General features: G+C 41.1%; 1 protein-coding gene across 1 annotated transcript; it reads left to right on the top strand.

Annotated features, from left to right (window-relative positions):
• Nucleotides 1-1,804: 1,804 nt before the first annotated feature.
• Nucleotides 1,805-11,685, top strand: LOC5506602 (neurotrypsin-like). The gene is made up of 8 exons (XM_048733069.1): nt 1,805-1,956; nt 2,441-2,510; nt 4,454-4,625; nt 5,103-5,257; nt 5,626-5,883; nt 10,272-10,418; nt 11,123-11,317; nt 11,592-11,685. Exons 2-7 carry the CDS (start codon nt 2,462-2,464, stop codon nt 11,296-11,298), a joined length of 957 nt encoding a protein of 318 aa, XP_048589026.1. The 5' UTR covers nt 1,805-1,956; nt 2,441-2,461; the 3' UTR covers nt 11,299-11,317; nt 11,592-11,685.
• The last annotated feature ends 140 nt before the right edge of the window (nt 11,686-11,825 follow it).

Below are 11,825 nucleotides of genomic sequence, written 5' to 3'. Positions count from 1 at the left end.
ACAATCAATCTCACCGATTCATGTTTGCCAATTTAGCCCACAATTGAACAAAATCTGCAGCGTTGTTTACCTGACTTATTGATATAGATTTCAAGCTCAGAAAAAATATCTTCGAATACTGTCAACGTTGCCCAACATGAAATATCCGGGGGAATGATTTCCCAATTACAAAGCAAATACACTCTTTTATTTTTATTTTAACAAGAACCTTTTTTATAAGACCGTCCAGCATGGGATTTCGCCAAAATTTAAGAACATGCTAAGAACATGCCGAGGCTCAGATAGCATATCTTTTTCATTACAGTGATCGCTGTAAAAATGAAGATTAAATTGTGCTCATACTAGCGACTTAAAATACTATTGTTATTGATCATTTGTGTAGTTCATTGTATATTCTCAGCTGGTGTGTATGATTTCAGGTCACTGAAATTTAAGAAAATCGATAAGAACGTTTTCAGCCTTAAAATGCTCCAAAAATAAGAACGGCTAAACCTCAACTGAATATTAGACGTTCTTGTATAAAAAAGAATGTTATTCATTTTCATTGTTCTATCGTAATTGTGGAGTTGATATTTTAACCTAACTTCACTTTGAGTTGCCAAGTTGTTTTGGCTGAAAATCGGCTGCTCATAAAAGTCTAGACGGTAAAGGAAATGTACCATCCTATGTCTCGTTAAAAAAGAATTCGAACAACAAATGCCAGTTAAAATCTTTGAAAATCTTTCAAAATCGAAATGACCATCAAGTTTTGATAGGAACAGCGTTGTCACATGCCTGCACTTCACATTGTAATTAAACAAGAACAGTTTACTTTTACCCTTTACTTTTGTCAAACAAGTCAAATAGCTAATAAAATGCATATATTTTCTCAGTTGAGTCGGATGAGCATGTGGAAATCTTGATATCTTGTTTCTATTCATTTTCGTTATATATGTTTTCTATTTCCTTTCTTTAATGAATGTGTAGACGGTCGCCTTAATCGTGATCAGACACCTGCTGTCGGCAAACATTAGTGATATACACTCGTTTTTTTATAAAAACTTTTTATAAGAACTTCCAGGCTGAGATTTCACCAAATTTTAAGAACATGCCTAGGCTGAGATAGCAGGAATTTTTTTTCTTTCTTAGTCCTGATGCGTTCTAAAATGCAGAGTTGAATTGTGTTCATATAACAACCTTATTATTGCTATTGAGGATTAGTGTAATTCTCTTCCTAATAATTCATTGAGTAATATATTCTTATATACACTAAGAGTTAAGAACATCGTTAAGAACAAATTCAGCCTTAAAATGTCCAAAAAAATAAGAAAGGCCCAGCCTAAACTGAAAATCGGACGTTCTTGTTGAAGGAAAAGGGTGTATTTAGCATTTGTATGATAGTAAATGTCGACACCACACCTTTAAATCGCTAGTTTTACTTTGGCTTAGTTTTACTTATCTTCGCTTGAAGAAAATATAACTTAGTGTATGTAACTTAGTATTAATATTAAGTATGAGTTTTTAGTATTTATGTAGAGCTACATTCAGTCACTAGAAGTGACTTCTAGGTGTGCATTTTAAAACTTAGTTTATCCGCCATAAAAACACCTCTAGTTAACCTTTTGTCGCCTCGAAATATTTACTGACAAAAAATTCATATTATCAACGCAACACCGCCTTACAACTTTCCGAGGCTCCACGGGCTCCTTTCATTTACCCCTCTTTCGAATCTCTTCATTTCTTAAACCCTCTCTAGTAGCATCTCGGTAAATACCATCTCTGGTTTTCAATATTTCAGCAAAGTAAACATCATATACACTTCACATGTCAATTATTTCCTTCCTTCCTCATATTGTTTGTTTTTCTTGTTTAACCGAATCTCCGGTGTCCCAGCACGCCAACTTGGGGAAAGACTTATTGCAGAGACCTTGCTAGCACGCCCAAGTATCTGAGGGAAAGCACGTCGCGCAGTTTTTGGTTAGTGTGAGCACTTTCATACATTTCTCGCAAGTTCTAGTTCATAGTTTGATTTTGCCAATATGTTTGACAGATATGTAATATCTTCTATGGGGCGTAGCTTTTATAGTGTTATACTTTAAAAAAGTATAAGGGCGTCTTTCGTAGACTTGATGTATGCAAAAGACACTTTACAACGTATTGATGTTGTATTTTACAACAGATGCCGTCTGGATATAATCCTTTACGAAGAACTTAAATGACGCTAAACTATAGATATTTATTTCTAATTGTTATCATTTTTTTTATTCGTGATCCAAGCTTTGTTTGTTCTCTATTTTGTATCCGTATCATATGATGTAAAATATAACTCAAACTAAAATTTGCTTATCAGGAAATGCGCTTTTAAAAAATGTAGGGCCTCTCTAACCCAAATTTATGTTAATGTTGTTGTTGTTTTTCTACGTCACAAGACTGCAAGGTTTTTATTTTGTCTTCCCCACAGGACACAGTAAAGGCGTCTATCATGAAGGTCACGTTCGCTTTCATTCTACTTCTTCCTTCTACACTTGCAGGTAACCATTTATCTATCCTATTATCCCAATTTTATATCCTACCCCTTATTATAGCCTAGTATGGGGGGTGGGGGAGGGGGAAGAATGGGAACCTGTCTCCATACTCTCCCAATGTTCTATCCTACCCCTTGAATAACCCAAGGGGCCAGTATGGGGACCTGTCTCCATACTCTCCCAATGTTCTATCCTACCCCTTGAATAACCCAAGGGGCCAGTATGGGGACCTGTCTCCATACTCTCCCAATGTTCTATCCTACCCCTTGAATAACCCAAGGGGCCAGTATGGGGACCTGTCTCCATACTCTGCATACTCCCCCAATTTTCTATCCTACCCCTTGTAATAGCCTAGTATGGGGGGGGGGGGGGGAGCAGTATGGGGACCTGTCTCCATACTCTCCCAATTTTCTATCCTACCCTTGTAATAGCCTAGTATGGGGGGGCCGTATGGGGACCTGTGTCCATACTCTCCATACTCTCCCAATGTTCTATCCTACCCCTTGAATAACCTAAAGGGGCTAGTATGGGGACCTGTCTCAATACTCTCCCAATTTTCTATCCTACCCCTTGTAATAGCCTAGTATGGGGGGGGCAGTATGGGGACCTGTCTCCATACTATCCATACTCTCCCAATGTTCTATCCTACCCCTTGAATAACCTAAAGGGGCTAGTATGGGGACCTGTCTCCATACTCTCCCAATTTTCTATTCTACCCCTTGTAATAGCCTAGTATGGGGGGGGGGCAGTATGGGGACCTGTCTCCATACTATCCATACTCTCCCAATGTTCTATCCTACCCCTTGAATAACCTAAGGGGCTAGTATGGGGACCTGTCTCCATACTCTCCCAATTTTCTATCCTACCTCTTGTAATAGCCTAGTATGGGGGGGGGGGGGGGGGGGGCAGTATGGGGACCTGTCTCCATACTCTCCCAATGTTCTATCCTACCCCTTGAATAACCCAAGGGGCCAGTATGGGGAGGGGGGGGGGGGGCTCCATAGGGTTGTGTGTGCAGCCCACAACAGTTCCTCATTCTACTGAGAGCTAGTAGATTTTAGTTTGAAAATTGCAAAAAGAAAAAAAATAAGTGCTTTAATGCCAATCCAATTTCTATTTCCCCATACCTAATTCTTAATTATTTTCGCGCATCTTAATTGTGAGAATAATTGTGTGTTTTTTTTTTCGGAGAATAATTGTGTTTGCAGGGGATTTAACTTCGCGAATTTGAAGTTCAAGTGACTTTGTTTTCTTTTTTACAAAAAAAAATGACGTTAACCGACAAATAAAACAAGACCAGTTTAATTGAATCAAAACCAACACACTTCCCCTTAGCGGCAGCTGAATTTTACAGTAATGTGTGAAGTGTTCTCTCGATCAAAGTTCGGGATCTTTATATATCGCGGGTCTTTGAGATAGCGAATTCACTTGGTGGTCAGAGGCGGATCTAGCCGGGGGGGTGACACAAAAAATATCGTTATTATTTTACCTTCGTAACGATTTTGAATAAAACAGACACAATGAAAACTACCGTAAACAAAAGGAAGGGCTGGGGGGGGGGGGGGGGGGGGGGTTAAACCCGCTATCCCTATATGCCCCCTATATCCCCTAAATGTTGATGGCACCGTACCATATGTTGATGTCACCGTACCATATGTTGATGGCACCGTACCATATGTTGATGTCACCGTACCATACAATGTTGATGTCACCGTACCATATGTTGATGTCACCGTACCATATGGTGATGTCACCGTACCATATGTTGATGGCACCGTACCATGTCACCGTATGTTGATGTTGTATGTGTATGTTGATGTCACCGTACCATATGTTGATGTCACCGTACCATATGTTGATGTCACCGTACCATATGTTGATGTCACCGTACCATATATTGATGTAACCGTAGTTGAAACCCACTGGAATTCCCCTTTTTGTGATCGTAGCTGGCGAGATTCGCCTCGTGAAGCCTGATAGGATGGCTGGGAATGGCACAGGGCGGGTAGAAGTCTACCATGACGGCCAATGGGGCACCATCTGCGACCTGGGCTGGGACAAGAACGACGCTGCTGTAGTATGCAACCAACTGGGCTTTGTCAAGGTTATACACGAAGCCAAGTAAGATTACGAGAGGCTCGTGGGTAGCTGGACGGGTCTTGCGGTCGACCCGCGGGGAGCGGGACAGGTCCTAAGGGTGACTCGCGGGAAGAGGGACGGGTTTTGATATTGACTCGCGGGTAGCGGGACAGGCCATTAGATTGACTCGCGGGTAGCGTGATAGGCCTTGAGATTGTCCCTCGAGCTTTTGAGTAGCGGGACGGGCCTTGGCAGTGATTGGTGGGGGCGGGACGGGTACCTGGGTAGGCTGTTAATGGTAAAAGATCAAGTTATATGATGATCATGAATAATGATGATTGATTACCAATTATCTTGCTGATGATTGTCACGTTGATGACGATAATATTAATGATGATATATATTTTTGTTGTTTATGTTGATATTACCATTTTGATGAAAAGATGATATTGATGAAGATCATTTTGATGATCGTAATAGACGTGAGATGTAACGCTACTGATATTTTCTATGGAAAAGGAACGCTCTGTATGGCCAGGGTAGCGGCCCCGTCTGGATGGGTTATGTGCAGTGCAAGGGAGATGAGCAGCGCCTGACAGACTGTCCGAACGGTGGATGGGGCGCCACCTCGTGTAAACATGTTAGAGACGCGGGAGTCAAGTGTCTCCACGAGGGTATGTGAATACTTCAGATACGCGGGTCTTCAGGGTCACGTGTCTTTATGTGGGTAGATAAGCACGTCAGATATGACATTACATGTTGTAATCGTTTGTCATATTTAATAGCAAGATAGTGGCCAAATCGGAATTGTTGTTGTTCAAATCGCTACCAAAAGTATTGCAGTCAGCTTAACAAGCAACAACCAAAATCAGTATTTTTAGCACCAACAGCTCATTTTAGTTAAAACAATACCTAGTCATTATTTCAACAGCACAACAGGTTTCACATTGATTGCTTTATACTCCTCGTTATGGAAGCTCAGTAGAAAAATCAACCTCATATGATGCATGAATATGACCTCGTTTTCGTGTTATTACCACAGGCGTCCCACAGATCCTAGAGGTTGGTTGCTACAAGGATACCGTTGCCCAAAACAAACGCGCCCTCACGGACCTGTACCTGAACCTAAGGACCGAGGTGGACTGGTACAATATGCGTAGTATGGTAACAAGATGTGCCGAGGGCGCGCACGAGATGGGGTACAAGTATTTTGGGATTCAGTTCTTCGGGGAGTGCTGGGGCTCCAAGGAAGGCCAGCTGACTTTTGGCATTCACGGCAAGGGCGTGGAATGCTATGAGGGTGAGTTACATCAGCATGACAACAAAAAGATATATAGCAAAAACAGTAACAATAATAATAACAACAAGATTGATTAAGATCATACATCATATCGAAACAACTCGGCTCTGAAATTATACTTAAGACACAAAATATTTTGTTTGGGGTACCTCAAGGGCCAGCCCTAGGCCCCCTGCTGTCTATTCTTAACAATGACGACTTCTCTAGCAAATGAAGTTTTAACTGTTTACTGATAACACTGGTTTGCTTTATTCTGATAAATCATCTAAAACCGTAGCTACTATAAATATTGAACATCAAACATATTTGTTATCGCAGAATGTAAAGAATGTTTTTATCTTGATTAAAAAAGTTAAAGTTAAAGATATAATTGAAGTTTTTTTCATAAAATTATTAGAATTCTTCAGACTCCTCTCACTGCTGCTTTGCTTCGCTCTGTCTTGTGCGGTTGTTTGTTAGATTGATTAATATGTGTGTAATATTATGCGAGCTCTCCTATAACTATAACAGCTACGAAGCGCTTACAAGAAATGTGAAGAGGAATTTCAGATCTTCACTGAAGAAGTGACGGTCAAACGGCGACCATAGAGAAATCAGAGAAGATTCAACTTTCCGACTCAGAATGCACGTTTCCATTCAAAACGTGCACGTTTAAAACGTGAAGAACAAACGCGAATTAAACTGAAGCATCATACACACCTAGTCACGTGACACCACAGGTTACCCAATGATTCACCTCAAAGTGAGATTTTGAGTCTTTTTTTGACGGGAACTTTAAAAAACTCGGAATGTAATATTAATTATTTCTACCGTTCTATTTATTGCAAGTACTATAAAATTTTAGGGTCGTTTTGGTAGAGTCTGAGAATCCAGGAAAGAAACCTGTCGATCGTTTTTTTTTTCGATCTCTGCTCAATTGAAGTTCACGACATTTGCGAAGCCTACTTGAGTGCTACCAGCACTGCGAAAAAAGAAAGGAAATCGTTCACCAATGGCGCAAAACCGCCACACGCTGAGCTTGCGCAGATTCACATGAAGATTCACATGAAGCCTCAGGCGAGTAAAGGGGTGCAGGCCTACAAGAATACCTGAAAAAGAAAAAAAAAATGAAAAAGAAGAAAATATTTTTTAGCCAAATAGGAAGTAACCGTTTCCCTTACCCAAAAATGCAATCTTATTAAAAACATAACATTTATCAAACTAACACAAAATTTTGTTTGTTTTATTAAGTGTGTTTTTTTTACCGGAGAGAGAGCTTTCTTTTGATTTTAAAGATCAAAGCTTAAAAACCAAAGCAATTTTCTGAAAGGGGAAAAACCTTACAAACATAACAACGGATACCATCGAAACGACCGCAAGACGAACCATAGAAGCAAAGATCTAAAGACGAAAACATGGATTTGAGCAATGGCAAGACGCCACGAAAAAAATGTTGGATATTTGACAGATTTAAATGGGGAAAGTCGAAAGGAAAAGAAAACCCAGAGATTGATTTCACAGGTGTAAATCAGCCCTTGACAGAAGCACAGAAAGTATTCATTGAATACGAGTCAATTGTTAGTAGCTGGTACCGTCGGAGAAACGGAATTTGCGAGCACCTGGAAAGAGAGATATCGGGAAAATCTGGGGATAGTTTAAGAAACTTGAGAAAACATCTTGTTTTTGGGGATCGCATAGAGACGGAGCTGGGCGGAATCTTATGAAGATCACAAAAACGCGTCAAGTCAGACATATACACCTGGAACTGTTGTGAAGATCCCGAGAACGGATCAGATTTAGACATTGTTCTTTGCGCCATAATATACTATTTTTTTAATCATTTTTTTTTACTATTTTTCGTAAATCGTGTTATCTTGATGTATAGATTTCGAATTTGTTGTAGAACTCTACTTCTACTCTACCACTCGAATAATCATGTTTAGTTAAACAAGGATTTTTCTTTGCCTGATAACTTGCCAAGTTTCTCATTGTGTTGAACTCTTACTAGCTAAATGATCACTCAGTAACATGTACAGCACAGTCTATTCAGTTTTGTTCTTGGTTCTGTCCACTCTTGGGAGATTGAGATTTAAACCTGTTTAATTAAACCACCGTTGGTGTGAATGCTGTATAAAGGGTTAGTTTTCGCTGTGGAATCGAGCAGATTGAATCAACTTGACTATTGATTATTTATATTTTTTTACATTAACGGCGATGTAAATCCAAGAAAGCAATAGAATAGGATCAAAGGTTCCTTGCAAGCTTAGCCTCCATAGGAAGGCGGCATAATACATCCGTCATTAAAAATATATAACGTTCTACACACATAAATTTTACCCAAAATTTTACTGAAATTCTCCTAGAACATAAGGCTATTGTAGGTGTATTCTGTTTTTTCCAACTGTCTGCGCGCGCTTTACTCGCAGTTGAAAACGCCTAATTCGTGTCACCTGTTCTCGCTTGCGCACAGCAAAGGATTCAAAATCCTGATGCGCGCAGTGTACAAAGAAGCCTACGATATCCCTTCCCTCGGGTATTTCTTACCTTGTTTAAATCCTCATCTAAACATACACTTTTCCTTGAGCAAAAAAGAACCCACAAATCCGCCGCTTTGCATTCTAAATGAGGGTGAGATAATGGACGCGAGTGTTCTATGGGATTTAGGGAACGAATTAACAAAAATCTGTGAGTGCGAAGCACGATAATACAGACGTCATTAAAAATAAACATAACGTTGTACACACATTAAGCACAAGCAGACGACAACTGCTACAAAGTTTTACCCAACATTTTACTTAAATTCTACTAGAACATGAGGTTATTGTAGGTGAATTTGTTTTTCAACTGTCTGCGCGCGCGCTTTACTCGCTGTTGAAAATACTTAATTCCTGCAAAGGATTCGAAATCCTGATGCGCGCAGTGTACAAAGAAGCCTACGATATCCCTTCTCTCGGGTATTTCTTACCTAGTTTAAATCGTCATCTAAACATACGCTTTTCCTTGAGCAAAAAAGACCCAAAAATCTGCCGATTCGCATGCTAAGTAAAAGTAAAAGCAAAGCTTTGTGCACGTGCCGAATCCTGCCGCGCCTGCTACAACGAAATCCAGGATGTTCTACCTGAGATCTCATCTGAGGTAAAAGGTATCCTATTGACGGGTGAGCTGAACGGCGCAGAAAATGGGTGGCCTTACCAGAAGGTCTAAAGGGAGTAGGTCATGGATCTCGATAACAAATTCTTATAATTATTAAGGCACTGCTAAAAGGTGGAGCCTCAAGTTTGATTGATGTACAAGCCGGGTACGATATCCCAATATCTACTTTGATTTTTGAAAAATCGTTTAACTCCAAGAGTTCTATTGATATAGGGAAAATACAGAAGCGTGTAGTAAAACTTTGTCCTCAGAAAAGAGCTTGGTTTGGCAAACGCCTAATAACAGACGAACAGGCGCGGCGGAATGGTCCGAAAATGGTGGAGGGGGTGAGAGTGGCTAGGCCGGAGGGGGGGGGGGAGTTGAGGGGCTGAAAGGATTGTGATTTTGAAGGGGGAGGGGCTACCTGAGCTTGACATAAAGGGGGGAAGGGGTACCTTGGCTTGACAAAAACTAGAGATAAAAATGATACTAATGGTTGATACCTACTCGTCAAGGCCCATATAGATACCTGATGTCAAGGCTCATATAGATACCTGCTCGTCAAGGCTCATATAGATACCTGCTTGTCAAGGCTCATATAGCTACTTGCCCGTCAAGGCTCATATAGCTACCTGCTCATCGTCAAGGCTCATATAGATACCTGCTCGTCAAGGCTCATATAGATACCTGCTCGTCAAGGCTCATATAGCTACTTGCTTGTCAAGGTTCATATAGATACCTGCTCGTCAAGGCTCATATAGCTACCTGCTCATCGTCAAGGCTCATATAGATACCTGCTCGTCAAGGCTCATATAGATACCTGCTCGTCAAGGCTCAAATAGATACCTGCTCGTCAAGGCTCATATAGATACCTTCTCGTCAAGGCTCATATAGCTACCTGCTCGTCAAGGCTCATATAGCTACTTGCTCGTCAAGGCTCATATAGATACCTGCTCGTCAAGGCTCCTATAGCTACCTGCTCATCGTCAAGGCTCATATAGATATCTGCTCGTCAAGGCTCATATAGATACCTGCTCGTCAAGGCTCATATAGCTACCTGCCCGTCAACGCTCATATAGCATAACTTAGTGTATACTTTCTTTAGGCTTGGGAGGAGAAACCCATAATTTCGTGTATGCTTTCTTTGGGCGTGGCAGGAGAGAGTAATAACTTCGTGTAAACTTTCTTTAGGCGTTGGAGGAGAGACACATAACGTCGTGTATGCTTTCTTTAGGCGTTGGAGGAGAGAATCATAACTTCATGTATGCTTTTTTTAGGCGTTGGAGGAGAGAACCATAACTTCGTTTACCGATTTGCACCGTGGAAGGATCTCGGGTGCTGGCGCGACGAAGGACACGAAAGAACCATGACATTACTCGAGAACTTCCGAAGTGGTATCGATTGGTTCCACCTCGAGATCACAGGTAGGAAGGAATCGAGGATCTTTAAGGCTGATTGTGACAGCCGGATTTAGCTGTCGACACTTCTACAACTCGAGTCGTAGAGTGTAAATCAGCTTACGACTCCGCTACGATTCTCGACTGCGAAAGTCGTAGTGTGTAATTCAAGGCTAAGACATTTAGACAGATCGCATACGACTAAATCGTGCTGTCTAAATCGGCATTAAAGAGCATTTGGTAGAATACACCCCTTGGCAGATAAACCGACACACAGTTGAAAAGAACGGGGTTTTTTTTTATCACGCAGATCCCATGGTTTTTCTACAGCTTTTTTGTAGTCTTTCTAGTTTTTTGCCTAGTGAAGAACACCTAGCCTTTCTATAGCTTGTTTTAGTCTTTCTAGTTTTTTTATTTCACACCAGATTTAGAGTGGACGTTCGGCTCTGAGTGGAGTGTCAGGCGCGCTGGGGGGGGATGCGCAGTTATAGGTATCACATGAAAAAGGCATAGTTCTAGAAGATAATACAAAATTGCCCCCTTTTGGCCGCCAAAGGGGGAGGGGGTGCGCGCGCACTCTTTTGTTCGCGCCTGACTATGTTCTGTTTAGATGGACGCTACTCTATTATTATCCAGAACACCGTTGGGACGAGGTTGGGGCAATCTAAACACTCTTAATACGAGTCTAAAGTAATGCTTTTTAAAAGAGTAGATGTTTCATTTACTCCTAGTTGAGAAGTGTTACCAGGCCGCGCGCAAAGCCGGTAAGAAGTTCTTCGCTGTGCAATTTTACGGAGAGTGCTGGGTAGGCGATGACGAGTCGTACCAAAATCACGGCTTCTCCACCAACTGCATCCAAGGCGTCGGTAAACACTGGGCCAACTACGTGTACAAAGTCATGTGGTGATCAGAGACTTCCAGGAAATGTAAGTGACAAGTCAGAAAACCAAAAATCACCTAATATTGATGACTATCCATGACTGCTCATGAAATGGGTTAGCTGAGTCGGAATATATAAATAAATAGAATAACATAAAATAACGTAATTGCGTCTGTCCTCAGCAAATGAAGGCTTGCTTAGGACGATTTGTTTTACCCACAGAACGGTGTATTGACGGAATAGGTTTTGCTGTTTGTGCCCTTGGCACCGCTGTGATACAAGAGACGATAATAACGGTGTTTTTATTATTGTTTTTATAGTTATCACCAGCTGCATCTGGCGAAGGAGAGCGACAGCTCACAACACTTCGTGATAAAGAATAATTAGTTCAATAAAACTGACTTTGATCGACAAGCAGTGCGTTCTGTTTGTCCCTGGTAATGCACCTATTGTGACCCTGGTAATACACCTATTGTGTCCAAGGTAATACACCTATTGTGCCCCTGGTAATACACCTATTGTGACCCTGGTAATACACCTATTGTGTCCCTGGT

Source organism: Nematostella vectensis, chromosome 9 (genome assembly GCF_932526225.1).
Source record: "Nematostella vectensis chromosome 9, jaNemVect1.1, whole genome shotgun sequence".
Lineage (NCBI taxonomy): Eukaryota > Metazoa > Cnidaria > Anthozoa > Actiniaria > Edwardsiidae > Nematostella > Nematostella vectensis.
Note: the sequence above shows the minus strand (reverse complement) of the source record. Positions and strands in the feature narration are given on the sequence as shown.

Coding starts and splice junctions, on each gene's coding strand:
- LOC5506602 (XM_048733069.1), top strand. CDS start 2,462: ATGAAGGTCACGTTCGCTTTCATTCTACTTCTTCCTTCTACACTTGCA. Junction 4,626..5,102: donor AAGGTTATACACGAAGCCAA/GTAAGATTACGA, acceptor TCTATGGAAAAG/GAACGCTCTGTATGGCCAGG. Junction 10,419..11,122: donor GTTCCACCTCGAGATCACAG/GTAGGAAGGAAT, acceptor ATTTACTCCTAG/TTGAGAAGTGTTACCAGGCC.